At 35.5% G+C, this 16732-nt stretch overlaps 1 protein-coding gene and 1 long non-coding RNA gene across 3 annotated transcripts in view; one reads left to right on the top strand and one right to left on the bottom strand.

Moving 5' to 3' along the window:
- Window positions 1-16732, bottom strand: part of GRM8 (glutamate metabotropic receptor 8) — a 308210-nt gene that overhangs the window by 105339 nt on the left and 186139 nt on the right. For both annotated transcript variants that reach the window (XM_086886947.1, XM_086886948.1), the window contains exon 7: window positions 12545-12745. In XM_086886947.1, coding sequence (XP_086743073.1) covers window positions 12545-12745 — 201 coding nt within the window. The remainder of the gene's footprint in view (window positions 1-12544; window positions 12746-16732) is intronic.
- On the top strand, window positions 12718-16585 carry LOC147653467 (uncharacterized). The gene is made up of 2 exons (XR_015286206.1): window positions 12718-12833; window positions 13353-16585. It is a non-coding gene; the product is annotated as an uncharacterized LOC147653467 (long non-coding RNA).

Below are 16732 nucleotides of genomic sequence, written 5' to 3'. Positions count from 1 at the left end.
TGATTTATAATAGACTCATCACTTTATTCCTAGAATTCCTTTCCTATTCCTTTATTCCTAGAATATTTCTATTCTCCATCTTATGTTTTCTCCAAAAAAACAGAATAATATTTCAGATCTCTGACCTGTTTTTGGAAATAGATAACTAAAATTCACAGAGTTTTATAGATTTTCTCTTGTCTTTGGAGGCATCTATACAGAGCAATTCATCTGGCATATTTTAGAGAATTAAATGATGAGGCAAACCATGCTCCACTAAATGACTTTCTCACCATTCATTTTAAAAGTTCTGTAATCAACTAGTTCATGTGTAGACAGCTGCACTCATCACATTTATTGTGAAACAAACTGAATTCTATTCCTACATTGTTTGGCTATTTGAATATCTGAAGTCTCTATGTTCCTGTATTATTCCAGTTCTTTACTTGTCCCCTCTTCCTCATTATCTACTGCATGACACACACAAAATAAGGCAAACCCAATACATCATGGTAGTTTTGCTATGACCTTTCACAATGCTAAGAAAAGCTGCACCTTTTATCACCTACATCATCATGTGTCTGTACTATTTCTGTTATTTGTCATGGGAAAAAAAAAAATAGCAATACCATATAAGTATTTCTTGTCTCTAATCTATGTACTGTTCAATATTTGTAGTGTGTCAATCTGCTGAAGTTATAAGCCCTTCTGTTTTTCTGTGCCTAACCTTATTACTTTCCATTTCCTAGCAACAAATCATATGGTTCAGCCACAGGCTTGTGACCCTCTTCTATAGGAGTCATGTTCATTTGTTTTCACCCTCAGTGCTTTTTCCACAGTCTTTTATTATTGTCAGGTTTCATCTTCCTTCAATATTTACTTACACAGAAACCCTGTTGTTACATATCTGTCCAGCAATTCATACCAAGATGTGTGCTCATACCTATTTAATACTCCATTAGAACAGGACCATGAAGATATAAGATTTACATTTTCAGAATTTTTTTTTCATTGATCTGGTTGTTATTGATTCTGACAGAGGGATCTCTGAGGAAGGACAAAGAAGCAATTGTAGCACTAGCAAGGAAGAAAATCTAAGAGAATTTATAGCCATCTTTACAACTTTAGAAGTGGCAAAAGGACATACAAAATCAAGAAAATAAAGGCAGATAGAATGTATTAATTTTTCATAAATGATCCTTAATAAAAGATCTACGTGTGATCTCTGAAGACATTGAACCCTATGAGAATTATTCCCTTTTTTGATCACCTCCCATTTAGCCACTGTACATTGACATTTATAAGGTCTGTGATGTCAGAAACTCCAAGGGCTCCACAATCTGAAAATCATCTACATAAAACAGGATGTCATTTTTACAAGACAAGGAACAATAGGAAGGGCTGGACTCCAGATTACTGTTTTAGTGACCAAGATCTGAGTTGAAATTAATTATCTAAGAACTGTCCATGTGGCACTAATTTGCATCTCTAAGTTACAGAAGTACAAGCACTTACACTCCCCTTTTCAGGGGCTCCTTAGCCCAACCAGTGAGGCACACAGCTTCTTCACCCACACTGCAGCTTGGATCCAAGAGGGAGAGGCACACTTATGTTTTGTCTATTTCCCTGATCTGAGTTGTCCCCTCTGGACAGAAATCAAGTGAAAAGCAGCTACAAACTGACAGGGATCCTGGATGCTGAGGGAGGCAGCTCTCAGCTCTGCTGCCATGGCAGTGCCTTGGCACAAGAGAGCCCTGCCCAAACACAACAGTCAGTTGTGTCTATGTACCTCACAATAATTCACTGAAGCACTATAACTAAACCACACCTTATCCCTTCATATTTGCTCTGCAAACTGATGTATGCATTAGGAACTTGAATCAACTACTTGGGTTTAGGAACATCTGCTTGAACATTATTTTCTTTATTTTAAACATTATTCACAATTTTCTGTTTCACTATACAAGGTTTAGAAGAACTTACTTATTAAAACAAGAAACTTATTAAAATCATCTGTTTTTTATGCCTGGGTAAGAAAGAAACCTTGCCTAAGCATATTGTCCTTAAACAATATCCCTTGCTGGTAAGAAATGGTGAAAGTGACAAACAGAAAAAAAATATCAGTGTTTGAGCTGTAATTAGTCCATGCATAAAAGAGGATCAATACAACAATTTGTAACTATCAAAAGCTGGAGCCTTTAAAAGCCAGCTGGCTTGGCAGAAACCTTCCCATAGTGTCTGTATGTCAATATATGGATTATTTTCAAGCACCTTTAGTTGTTTTTCTCTAACATGATAAGCGGTGGACTCTAATATCCTGAGGCTTTCTCTTCAGATCTCTGGGTAGGACTTGGAAGAACCACACCAGAGACTGCACTAAATAAGCCTTTCAAGTTTGCACAGTCTGGCATGTTTTGAGGAGTCTAACTGCCCTGTAGCTGCATATCCTGCATGCAGATGATGACTTGAGGTCCCACATATCATTTTTGCCTTCCCTTAAAGTGCATAATAATCATCTCTAAAAAGTGGGACACAGCTACCATAACTGGCCATATTATGAGTTGTGACTTGATGCTACCTAGGGATATATTTATAAAATGTGATTATGTGTGACACAGGAACACTGCCAATATATTTTTGTCTCTCAAATCAGGATCAAACTGTATTGGAGCAAGTCCAGGCTAGCCCTTGGGTAGCTGAAGAATTACACAGGAAAACCAAACATTGATCCAGCTGGAGCTCAGGGTGAACAATAACACATCTTCTGTGATTGGATCTGTTTCCTTGGCCTTATAGTCAAAAGAAAGAAATCTATTACTTAGGTCTTTATAAGATAAAGAATTTTGCAATTTTTTTCATCTTAAAGAGTTTGATGAGTATATGTATGGAAAACCTTGAAAAAAAAGGAATTCTGAGCAGGCAGCAGAGTGCAGTACATGTGTGATATAGAGCTACTTCCTTTCCACCAAGTCTGTACAAACTCTATCCTCTGCCTGCCACAAGTAAGCACAAACTCCTTTGTCTTTCCACTGAAAAACATACAGCTCCCAGGGAAATATTCGTCTAGTGGATGTCAAGGACTATCTCTTACTGTGAGTTTTAGGGTGATTTTATGATGTTTGTATCACCAATTGTCTATTTTGCTTATGCTAGATATTGAGTTTCATGTTTTTAAGGTTATATTTGAGAGTGAAAGGGGTGAGAAGGAAAAGCAGTGGAATTTTTTCCCAGCTGTATTCAAAACCATAGAGACAAGAGCTTCAGCTCTCTCTCTCTCAGTGTGTGTCTCTCCAGCACAGACAGCAGCACAGAGCTCTCCTTTGCTTTTAGTTAGTTTTTAGCTAGCTGAGGCAGAGAAGTTCCTCAGACTGTGGCTTTTCTTTTTCTTGGAACTGTTCAGCCCTGCTCTGGGCTGAAAAGCCAGACAAACACCAGGAGCTCACACCTGGGGCCCACTGGGGCCTGGGACACGGAATCTTCCAGCTCTGGAGGGACTGAAAGAGACTGAATGAGCCAAGCTACACCCCATGAAAAGAACTTTCTGAATCTGCCATCTCTTCAGAACAATGACAAGTTCCATTGTTGAATATTATTCATCTTCTCACGTTTGTGAACACTTTGCTTGTGAAATAAACAATTTTTTCCACTTCTCTCAAAGACTGACCTCCTGAAGTGGTTGGGGGAAGGACCACTTTGATTTGCTGTCTAGAGGAACCCCTTGAAAGTTCCCTCCTTAAATTTTCCTTAAACCAGAACAAATACACTGTGCCCCTCCTCTATTCTTGGAAATAAACATATGTGGCACAGAGCACATCTATAATCAGGATATTTTGTATTCCTCAGACAGCTCAGATAACCACTATGTTATTAGGGTGCTTTCCAAATTCTTAGGATCTTCCTTTATACAGCAAGTGCAAGACCCAAACTAAAAGCCACATCTAACTGACTAGATGATACACATAATAAAAATAAGTAATTTTAAATGCAAACTTTTTTCTATCTATTTGCTTGCCAGTTGACCTGGATTTTGGGTTTTCCTATCTTTTTAAGAATACTTTAAAGCTTTTAAAGTAATGACTTTTTTATAGCTGGTGTCCAGTACAGTAGATGAACACTGGTATTCCAGACTAAATAAAATAAACAATAAATTTTTTGTTGAATATTATATGGTTGAAAATTTATAAATCTAGTGTTAATAAACATAATATTTCTGAGATTTTCTGTATGGAATATAGATTTTTCCTTTTTCCAACTAAACAAAGAACAGGTAAAATTCAATATCTACTTTTCAAGAAATATTTGTGCAAACTGATGATGGTGCTCCATTTCAGAATGTGAAATAAAAAGGGTGAGTCAAATCAATTCACTTAAATACTCATGATTTCAGAGCATTCACATTTGCTCATTGCGTTCATTCCTCCAAGCACTGAAAACTTCTAAGCAGTAGTAACTACACTCAATTTCTCTCTGCTGTGATATTTGAATGTGATTGTGCTTGTAGGACAAGATCACAGATTAAAGATAAAATTATTGCAATCATCCACTAAGAACATTTTTCCTTAATTAATTTAACTTGAATAGACCCATTTTCTAATTCTTTATTATTTGTTATATTGGTAAATTCTAATTACAAATGTCTTTTGTAACCCTGAATCCTTATTTGCTTTAAGTTAAAACATGTGGGAGAATGTTACAAGAAGATATGTAGTTAGCACATACCTAGAACTGCAAGTACAAAAAAGTACTGCAGGAACAGATATAACATTTTGGGTCCAATCTCTTCAACACAAAACATAATGTGCTATGTGGCACATTATTTGATGCCTTAATCATCATAAATTATAAGAAATACTTCCTTTGCTGGGTTAGAGAAGCTTCTAAGATACACTGTCTTCCACATACTTAATATTTCATACTATTAGATATGCTTTAACCAGCCACTGAGAAAACCTCTCGCAGCTGAATGCAGAAAACATGCAGAAGTATATGAGGGTCTGTGGTGCCTAAATGCAAATGAACAGGATCTCTCTGGTAGCCTTGAGAGGTACCAGCCTTCCCCAGTTTTATGAAGAACAAGACACTTATATTGGAATTCACCAACTCCTGAAACAGGGAAACCAACTGGCCTGTAAGGGATGAACAGAATTCTGTCTCTTTCCTCTTGAACACCTTGCTTGGTTTCCTCAGATTCTTCCTATTTTTTGCTGAAGGTCACATGTGGTAACAGGGTCTAACACATCTAACTTGCTCTTGAATCCAGTAATCCTTTGATTACACACCTGAACTTGGTTGATTACTGCTGAGTACATCTCCCTAGAGCACAAAAACTAAACAGTGCCATCTGATGATGTCAGTGATTTTAAAATTATTCTCTCCTCACTCTAATTGCTATACTACAGTATTTAGCCTACATTATTTCACTGTCATTCCTTTTAATATAAAGAAATTTTTATTTTTCTCTTTATATTAGAATGTAAGATTTGTCAAGATAATTTCACTGACAGTGACCCTCCTAAAGAATAATTCTATTTGAGTTTATCACTTATAGGCAATTATTAGATAGATCACTTTTTACATAAATTAATTAGAAATGAAGCTTATTTATACTATAAAATGTCATTTACAAAATCTTTTTTTTCCTTTTTTCTTCCATATTCTCTCTGATGTGTCACTTTTAAGTAAATGTTGTAGGAAAACAATAAAGGCTCCTCTCCTATTATTCAGTTACAGAAGTATTAAAACCAATCCAATTCCCCTCACATCTGCCCTGATGGCTTGCAGAACAGTTATGTTACCAAACAGGTCATAAATCAACAAGTGGGAAAATTATAAATTTGTACTAACATTCTCATTTCAATTGATAGATTTCAGATGCGATTTTTAATTTAAACATTCAAATTAGGAAGCTTTCCAATGTATTGTTTTCCTTAAAATGCGTGTTAGGCTTTCTTCCTATTAATAAAGGTAAGGATATCTGAAGGGCTGAAAAATGCTGCAGAACTCAAACTGTGACATTTCTTACACAGACTAAAAGGTAAAAAACCACAATTTCTTTGTACTCAGGTATTTTTTGCTTGGAATGGCAAGGGTTAATTTTTTCTGCCTCTTTGCTACAGCTTGAGATTTTCACTTGATCATATTAGAAAGGGTATCTCTGGATATCCTTACCTATCAGGAGATGCAAATCAATTTTCATTGAGTAATGAGAGTAAATCCTTTATCACCATCCTTACATATTAATTATTTAAGTACCTTATGAATTAGACCTTGTTTCTCAAAACAGAATTGACCTCAGTCAAGTTCTGCATCATGAATTTTGTATGTGGAGCATATATATTGCTCAATTAATCAGTACTTAAGATCCATCCATAAGCAAAAGCACAGCTACAAATTGCAGTTGCTTTTAGGTTCTACATTCTAATTTCACACAGAGAATTTTCATAATCGCTGATTTTAATCACATGGATTCGTGAGGTACCTCAGGATCTCAGCAGCTCCAAGCTCTGCTTGCTGTGCCTGCTTACATTATGGCCGTGCATTACTTAAATCCACTAAGAGTGATTCAGATCACTCTGCAATTTTAGTTTCTTGTACAGCCACCTGGATTAATTCCATTAAAATAATTAGAATGCTGAAGCAGAATTTATTTGAAATCATTCCCTGCTAATTCCCAATAATAAATTAACACTGGCAACAACTCTTTAATTCATTTAACATAAAGGCTTGAGAAACTAGACATCAGGACTTTTTGTTACAAGGGGTATGCCATAGTCCCCAACACATTTGCAAACCAATCAGACTCCTGCAAAACTATGACAAAAGTACATGAAAATAATTTTGAATTGAATTTTAGGAATTCAGGTCTATGTTTGTTTAAGCTTTATCCATGTTTTTAGACATTTCTCTGTACCACCAAGATTTCTAAAAAAATTACACAGAATTATGACATGTGATGTAGGTGTGACAGAAAAAAACATCACAGCTCTTCATAAAATTCCAGCAGACATTTCCCCTGCCACTCCCACTCCTGCAGCTGAAAGCTGTATCTATTTTTTTTTTAGCACAGTACAGATTAGTGAAACTAGATTTGCTACCACAGTGAGTCCTAGCCAGGTCAGCAGAGTTCAACCCTTCCCATCTCATTGTTAATCTTATTTGTCCATATCTGATCTACTCATCTGCTATTATCTCACATTATACTTAGACAGTTTTTTGACCCTTTCAGAATATGGTACCAGTGGCATCCTATGATCCTAAGTATTTCTGACAGTAAAAACTTCTAATTCATGAGCTGTCTATAAGAACTCATAACTTGCAAAAAAAAAAATGCAAGACATGCCAAATTTAAACCATTTTTAAAAGGGTTTTTTTTTCTCTATGGGTAGTTGTAGACTTGAGAGGAGCAATTTTAAAAACCTGAGTGAGGAGCATAGCACCAGTACATTTTAAGTGGGACGTTTCATTTTATTGTGCTTGATTCCTCAAAAAATGTCAAAACTTATCAGCCTGAAAGTGCACCATTTTAAAGCTTCTGTTTTAATGATAAATAATGATTTGAGAATGCAAATTTTGTACTCAGTGAAAGAATAGAGAGGTGTCAGCTTTCTTGAAGAAAACATTTAAAACAGTCTGAGCTGAATATTAAGTCAGGAGAGTTTTGCATAGATTGATGTCTTAGCAACTTCAAAAGATAGCAGAAGATTAATTTTGTAAACGGCTGATTCTACGATAATGATTCTCTAGAGGGTTCAAAATTCTTTATGAGAAATCTCATTCTTCTGGGGTTTCTTTAAATGTTCTGTATAGATGCTATTTTCTCAGAAAAAAAAAAAATATTACAATGTAGAGTGATCATTAATTTTTATTTTAGTCGACACCTTATTTTGAGTTAGCCTGCTAGCTTCTGTTCTTTTATTCTCATTCTCTGGTATTATTCTGTCCTTTCAGGATGAAATTTTTTGATGTTCCCTTTTTAAATGGGGTTAATGCTGCAGTGTGTCTCTGTGTGCTCAGCCAAAACTAATCTTTTCTCAAAGGCATTAAATTAACATATCTAAAAAACAAATAACAGCAAGGCTTTCTCATCCACTCAGACTATGAAATTAGTTCCAGAAGGATAAAGTAAAACATTGTAAAGCAGGTTTAGGCAATAATATTTTTCTTTCTTTTGAGTCCAGATGATGTTATAGAATCACAGCAAGATTGAGGTGGACAGGGAACTCTGGAAATCACCTAAGTTCAACCCCTCTAAGAGCAGGCTCAGCTAGAGCAGGCTGCCTGTGTCCAGGCAGGTTTTGAGTGTCTCCAAGGATGGAGATTCCATGACATTTTAAGTAGCCTGTTCCAGTGTTATTGTAGAATTGTCACAAAATCCAAGAAAGCAACATAGTTGCTGTACTTTGTCCAGGGAAGACTAGAGAAGAGGTTGCACACTTAGAATATATTTCAAGTATTGATCAGGAGAGTTAAGTGATGTTACAGTGACCTCCTGAAGAGCAGACAGCATTTTTCTAAGCATTGATGGCAGAGGGGAGTCAGTGCTTCTACCTATTTTCTGCTCCATTCTCAATAAAGCCTGGTTGCATAAAAAAAATCAAATTACCAAGTATCCCTATTACACCCCAGGATAAATAGCCCACCAAAGCAAATAAGATATCTGTTTTCAAGTATGTGAGTAGAGGTAAATGCTGCCCTTACCTTCATAAGTGTAAAACTCATATTGTAATATCTGTAAATACATTTTGTTACAGAGTTAACATTTATCCCTAAAAGTTCTAAAATGTGTAAACTTGAATATAAATACAAATGTATGACTAAAGGTAGGCAAAAAACAGCTACCCTACACTACCCATAAAGAGAGTTTGGGAGGAGAGAGAGACACACACAAGAGTGCAGGAAGACTTTTTTTCCCATCCAAGAAATAGCACTGTATGCATGCTGCAATTCTTTGCCTGGAAGGAAGCACAAAGATAAATCTTTTTCTTAAAATCAAAACAAAACCACCTTTGAAACACTTCCATCCACTGCAAATGCATGCTCAAGTCCTGATCCTGTTAACTGATGAGCACTTATGTTGAATTCAACAGAACACTTCTCACAAAGCACTCAGCACATGCTGAGGTAAAAACTCTTATAAAACACCTACTTGTATTGTAGACAGAATAATGAAGTGAAATAGAATGAGAACACTAGAGTAATGTGATGGGAGAACATATTGAATCACGACACAATTACACTACTGTGCATATCACTATCTATAAACCTAATTAACAGAAAAACTGTTCTCTTTACAAAACTTTAAATACAAAACAACAGTTTTGCATAGATATCTCATTTGGATACAAAGAGTGATAGGAAAAATCTTTCAAATGTGGCAACTTATTAAAATAAGAGCATCTAAAATGACAATATTCACTTTTTGCCAGGGAGAAAGAAAGATAAATAGAACCATGAAACTTTCAAAAGGTCTAAATATTCGTTGATCGAAGAAACAGATGAGCTGGTTATGTTCTACTAAAAGTAACCATCTAGAACCCAAGGTACTAAGTGTGCCATATCTCAGAACACTGCTTTTCTGTTTTCATTTAAAAACTCTTTAGACGTACACAGTAATAAACTGTATTAGTTATATGTTAAAAGATTCTTTTCCTATTAAATTAATTTTAAAATGCCCATCATAAATGAAAAATAATTGAGTCTAGAGACCATTCTTTCCTAGCTCTCCTATGAAAAACACAGACAACGGTAAAACATAAATCTACAGTAAGCAGTAACTCATATCTTGCATACAAATAAACTTATTTCTATTACCAATCAAGTTCTATTCCATTTAAAATCATGATGAACTGTGAGATTTTCTGCATTTAGCATACAAGTGAAAGAATATCTAATCAGAAACAACTGTCTTATCAATCACGTCAGTTCAACGTGCGCTGGTGGTTATAATCACCCTTCAGTCATGAAGGTGTCATGGAATATTACACAGATGAATCCTTCAGGGATGAAAATCTTCATAATTTGTAAATTAAAAGAAACAAAGTAAACAAAAATAAATACTCTTCAAAGTGATTCCTGCAATTATAAGCAAATCAGTTATTCCAATAAACAGAAGTATGTTTTCTTACCCTAATAAAAACCCTCCGTAAGACATCCAGAGGTCCTTCAGAATACAAATCACACTTTGTGAAGTGAAAACCACTATGCTGAATGTGTAAGCATATTAACTGGACTTGAACCTACTCATTACTACATGAGTGAAAAGAGATATACTGATTTAAGTGAGGTGAGAAGTTGCTTTAATATGCGTAAGTGTAGGATCATGTGAGGAAATTAATACTGAAGAAAAGGAAAAACTGCCTTTCTCAAAGATGCCATTTACTTCTTCATTTCTTTTTTTTTTTTTTTTTTTTTTTTTTTTTTTTACTGTGAATATGATTATATATTGTAATTAACTACTCAGAGAGAATTCTGGAGGATTTTCCACCCCTGTAGATATTTAAAACCTGGTTGGGCATGGTCCTAAATAACCTGATTATGCTGATCCTGAACTAGGCAGAGGGTTGGAGTAGGTGGAGGTTCTTGACAGCTTCAGATGGGCTGTGATCCTGTGATTGCTAGGGTAGAAAAATGGTATCTTGAATGATTAAGAAAGGCAGGGTTTTCCTTTCATTTATCAGTTTATTTTTAATATATGACATTATTACTGATCGAGGCTAGGATGCACATCAAAAGTGAAACACAGCATTACTGTTTACTCCCAGCAAAATCTATGTGATTGTAATCTATGTAAAATATTCACCTCTCTCAGACACAGCAGTAGTGCTGCCCTGAAGAACAGGAATTTTGGATTAATGGGTAAAGGCAAAGTGTTTAAGACAATCTTCTTATGCCTCGGAATGCATAACTAAGAAAATAAAACATTTGGGCATATAGCACACCCAAAAAATTGGTACACTGGTACATAATGGGGAATAGCCTAGTACAGGGAATATTTAACATATCCCATGGGAAAGGAGGCTAACCTCAAATAAATGTTTCTTTTTTCTTCCTTCTTTTTTTTCCCCTCTTTCTCAGTAAATCACTTTTTCAAAATCAAATACATTTTCATTAGTGTCCAGAGTGCTTTCATCTCCATTTATTGCCATACTTAGAGTCAGCAACAGAAATTATGACAGGTATTGATGAAATATAATTATCTAGGGAGTGGAAGCTTTCACATAAAAATGTACAGCTTATCTTATTATGCTAAACTTTCATGCTCACCAAATGAAAATAGATCACTTTGTGCTTTAACAACACAGACCCAGAAAAACATCAACTGGAAGTGTAGCTAATTATCACTGCAAACCTTACAATATACTGCCTACCTTTGCCATCATCACAATATTTCCCATTTTCCAGCAACATACTATTTTCCAGGTGTTCTTTAAAATCACTAAAGAATCATTTAGACTTTTAACTTTATATTCCTGGAGGCAGGGATTCCCTTTTCATGAAAACTGCATAGGAAGGGAAAACTGTGAACTATAACCAACATTTGTATCAACCAAATGGTCTGGTGTTATTACCTAAAGCAAAAAAAGCTTCCACTCAGAAGTTAAATTCAAAATGACCTTGTGCTTTTTTTCAAAAGTGCTTGCAGCTGAGGTCATTGGAACAAATTGTGATAAAGAGTGCTTCTCTCTGCATAGTTAGAAGGCACATGTTGTACACGAATTATCACCAAGGAAGGAAAAAAAACCCAACCAGAACAGAGGAAAGTGCATCACTCTATTTCTAGGTAAAATAATAGCAAATATTTCCTATAATAATTATGACTGCTAATTAAATAATTTAGGGTTTTGGAAAATTTATTTCACCATCAAATATGTGCTACACATTTCAAATCTATATTTATCAATTAATCCTGTTTGTTATTGGCTTCTACTGTTAACAGCATAAGCACCTGTAACTACATTTCCCCAGCAGGCACAGCCCAGCTCCATAGACCATTATGCAGTGTTGTTTAAAAATATATTTTTTAGTTGATTTAAAGCTCATTAAATTTCTGAGTCAAAAAATGAAATAGAAAATAAGTTGGAACTGCTAGTGAGTGTTTTAATTGAATTTAAATACGTAAAGTAATTTCAGTATTTGCTTATGTAAGGAAATTATTAATTAATTTCAGAAGGAGATTTTCAAAGGGTATTTTTTAAATTCTTTCTCTTGCAAACACATAAGCAACTACTGTCAAATTATTTTACTCTGTCAATAAGATTGTACGAGTCCTCAATTTGTTTCCATAATAGCAGCTCTTCACTGGAATATTTTGATCGACAGATTTATATTTTTAACATCTGCCTCTTTTGGGAGAAGCTTAATGTTAAGATGAAAAATGTTAAGATGAAAAATACACTGGAGGTTTCAGAGCAGGTGGAAAAACTCACAGTTCTGATTAAATGAGAACTGCTTCTAATCCCGTTTTCCACTGTGCCTTAAAGTATCCTATATAAAGAATAAAACCCAACTTGTCACTTATGGAACATTTAAAGAAAAGAGGGGCAAAAAAAGAGTACATGTAACTTACCATTAAAATTTACTGCCCGGATATAGCTGAGTAGTTCTTTACCGTCAGTTGTGCTCATCCTAGGGCACAGCCCAATATATCCAGGACAGAGATCTTTATGCATGTTGTGCAGGGCATAGGCCATGGAATATACTGCATCAATGACAAACTGAACTTTTCCCTCTTGTTCATAGGCTGAATCTCTTGCAATTCTTTCTAAGCCTGCAGAAGAAAGAGAAAGAGTTTACTTCTATTTGTGTGTGCACGTGTACCTGCATGAGCACTTGCATGCAAAAATTCACACTGGAACGTAAGTAATTACAGCTGGATTGACAGGTAAAGTCGAGATTGGTCTATCCATCACCTAAATAAATAAGACAAGGGAAAAATATGGCCATCTGGTTTTGCCTCTAATCATTGCACACTCTGCCAGGTATGTAAATGGCATGTTGATTTCTGGGCTAGGAAAGAGGACAGAACATTTCATTACAAGAAAAAGATATGTAGATATATGTATTTCTATAATCCAGTAGAAAAATTCTCTCCTTATTGATTTTCATTCAAGACTTGTTTATTGTTATTTATAGGACAGTTCTAGAGCAGCCTGCCATTCTGTTTTAGATAAATTTAAGGCTATCTTGATTTTTATCCCTGTCTATTGTTTGATAAACATTATTTAAACATCTCAGGGAAAAAAGCTGAATGCTTGCCAAGTGATGTGACCATCTGTCTCCATAGTGAAAAGTGCTTATTCTAAGACATTTTCATGTATTTACTAGTGAATTATGCTTCACATTGAGAACCATGTACTCTTTGTTGTTTCCTACAGGACATTTATCCTTCAGAGGGAACACAGAGCAAGTCAATACACCATATAATTTTTATTCTGCAGGAATCGCCCAAATTCATCATCTATGTCCAAGTACAAGGGAAGTTTTGCATTAATAGGTGATATTACTTAGTGGAATTGTTAAAAATAAAGCTTAGAAAAAATATATTTAAAGTAAAGAACCAACATGAAATCCCACGTCCTATATAGAAATTCAGATGCTGATTTCAAAGGCTCAAATCTTCATTTTCCAGGGAAAATATGATTGGCAAATCTTGATATGAAATTTGCCCTGCTGAAATCAACTGTACAATTCCTCTTGCCTCAGTAAACAGAAGAACAGACACCTAGGTTATCTACCAGGTTACCAACTCATTCAATTTGAAAATAATCCAATAATATTATTTAAGGTTATTTAGAAATGGGGAAAAAGTTTATGCATTTTTTTTTTAAAAAAAATTAACTCTCTATCCAGGGAGCATGCTCAGAAGCCTTTCTTCTGTTTGTCTGCTGTACTTCAGTACCTCCATCTTGCACTAGAGTAATAATATATGAACGAATCTTTAATCTGACAAGCAGTAGTGGTTTGTGCTTTAAACACCCCCTGAGCACTGGAAGCGATAGATAGCCTTGAAAAATCATGGTGTGCTGTTATTTCTCCTCAAGGATTAGTTACAGAAAAATAAAATCACTACTTCTTGAAAAGATAAAACCCATTTGAAAAGGAAGGCAGAGATCATTTTTGTGATTTGTACAAGTAGCTTCACAGACACTTTTTAAGATGTGCTCGTTAATTAATTACAAATAATGAGTGAATAACGCAACTGTACTGCAAATAAATAAACAGGAAAAATCTTTCCTTGAACATGCTGAAAATTACACAATTAGTTGCAGTGTATTGCCCAGACATAAAAGAAGACATGAAGGATGGAAAACATGAAGCTTAATTAGTTTACAAATTTACTGACTTTTTCATTTGAGAACTACCTTCCAACAGCAAATGATGGGTAGAGTTCATGCTTTCCACTTTAATTGTTCCTGCCTTGTTAAGGACTGTGGGACAAGTGAAGGACAGAGTTTACAGAACTGCTGCAGACACAGAGCAGCCAGTAACCCTCAGAGCTTCTACATTCTCTAAACAGGATGGTCAGGACAGGAGGAGTTAAAAGGAGATCCGCTTTTATTGACAAGATAAATACAATTCCCATCACATAAATGGATATTTGTGTATGCTGAGGGGTTGGGAGTTGGTGGAAAAACAGAGTGGAAATATTTTATGTAATAAATTCTAAGTCATAGAACACTAAAGGTTGCAAACACCTAAGAAGGTATATTCTACTAAGTGACACAGATTTTAAAAGGAAAAAAATAGAGTTTTATTCTTCCTTATGTTATACTATAGTTTAAATGCATATAAAACATTTTTGCATAAATTTGTTCCATGACATAAGATTTTACCTTTACTCTTCACATATACATTACTATAAACTAATTTATCATATAAATTATGGAGGAAAAAACTCATTTTTTGGGGACTGAATGTGTTTTTATACATACAAATGGGTAAGGGCCATCACAGAATTACCATATTTAAACCAGTCAAACCCAGAAGGCAATAGGCAAGAGGAGTCTCTGCTGCTTAACTAAAAGACACAGCAAATGGGACTATGTGCTCTTCTTAACTTTTCATTTTCTTTTTCTGGAATTCTCAAACATCTAAACTAACAATTTATAAGGATGGCAAGAACTCATCAACTTAAATTACACTGCACTGATCTAAATAGATGATAATGTATAGCAACAAAATGATGCATATTTTCTAAGCCATAAGTATGGTCAGCTCCTACAGATATAATGTTACTTGAATGAAAGACATGATTATAATTTTTCTTCAGACTTGTATGCCAAGTAATAATTGTTTCATTTATAGCTTGACTCAGCTCTACAAGGCATGTTTCTACACACACTGGTGACTTGAAGGAACATAAAAATTTGTGCCTCATGAAATAAATGCTTTAATGCTTCCTTAATGACTACTTCAATTTCTTATCACACGGTTTTTCCTCTGGAAAATTGCTTAAACTGTCATTTTAAAAAAAGAATGAGAAGATATTCCCAGTTCTCAAACCTGCAGCTGTCAGACCCATGGTCTGACCATGTGTCAAGAACTGAGACGAGAACCAGGTTCACCAGTTCCTGACCATCTCTTCCTGATCTCCAAAACAACAGAAATCCAGGGAAATGTGCCATGGTGTTTTCCAGCAAGTCTCCCAATGAAACTATTGAAAAGTGCAAACCTGACATCAGCAGGATGTCAAGACTTTGTCCAACCAATGAAGAAAATGTGTAGACGTAAGTACTAAAGCTTTCATCTTGGGCTTGAGAAGCTCTAGGAGAGCAATGACACTAGCCCAGGAAATGTCAGCTGTTCCTGGATCAATCCATTGGAAACCTCTTTTGGGAACATTGAAGCAAGCCACAGGAATGATCCCATAAAGTCTGTAAATGTGAAAGAGTTGCTACAGGTACTCCTGCAGCTCCTGAGCAAGAGTGACAAGCTAGACTGTTGCTGGAGGTATTGCCTCCATACCTGCACATCACTTCCCCTTTTCATCCTGTATTTCTTATGCTGCAGGAAAAAATGTGTATCCTGTTCAGAATGGTGTAACTCAGCTATGACAAGGAAAGATAAGGAGCATTGTGGTAGGAAGGTGAGATGGATCTAAGTGGATAGGAATGTGACTGGGGCTACTTGTTTGAGGGGGAAGAAGGTGAAGCAGTCAATTGTCAATATTGTCAATTCCACGGGTATGAATTTGGAATCAAGAGATTTTGGATGTCTAGTAATATATTTTTATTTCATAGTTGCAATTCACGTTTTTTACTTACTGCTAAATTATTTATCCCCATTACTTGGCTCTCAAGATAGTTTTACTTAAGCTGCACTTGGAAGCAAACAAAGTCAAAGATAAATATTATGTTCAATTGATTGTTCCTGTGGGCCAATCCCAATCACAACTCAAACACAGTAATTTGGTCCCTCACTCTTCAGCTCAGGCATGATGATCCTCTCTTTGTCAGGACTGGCTAGAACTCCCCACCTTTGCAGCAAGTTTTTTCCACAGAAAGCCAGCATCTGTAACTAAGCCATTTCAGCAGGCTCAGCAGGAAGCACCAGGAGCATATGTTGCTCCTATTGAAGTCTTCCCGATTATTCAGCTGTTTTCCTCACACATTATAGAGTTTGATCTCTCTGAACAAATAATGCAGATCATCATCTTCTGTTACTGAAACTTAAGGGCATGATATATGTTTATGGTGGGGGAGCTGAGTTTTCTAATAGCTGTATGGTAGCAGTGATGCATGAGTTAGTTTGCAGA

This window comes from Cyanistes caeruleus, chromosome 4 (assembly GCF_971803275.1).
Source record: "Cyanistes caeruleus chromosome 4, bCyaCae1.hap1.1, whole genome shotgun sequence".
Taxonomy (NCBI): domain Eukaryota; kingdom Metazoa; phylum Chordata; class Aves; order Passeriformes; family Paridae; genus Cyanistes; species Cyanistes caeruleus.
This window is presented reverse-complemented; position numbering and strand designations above follow the sequence as displayed.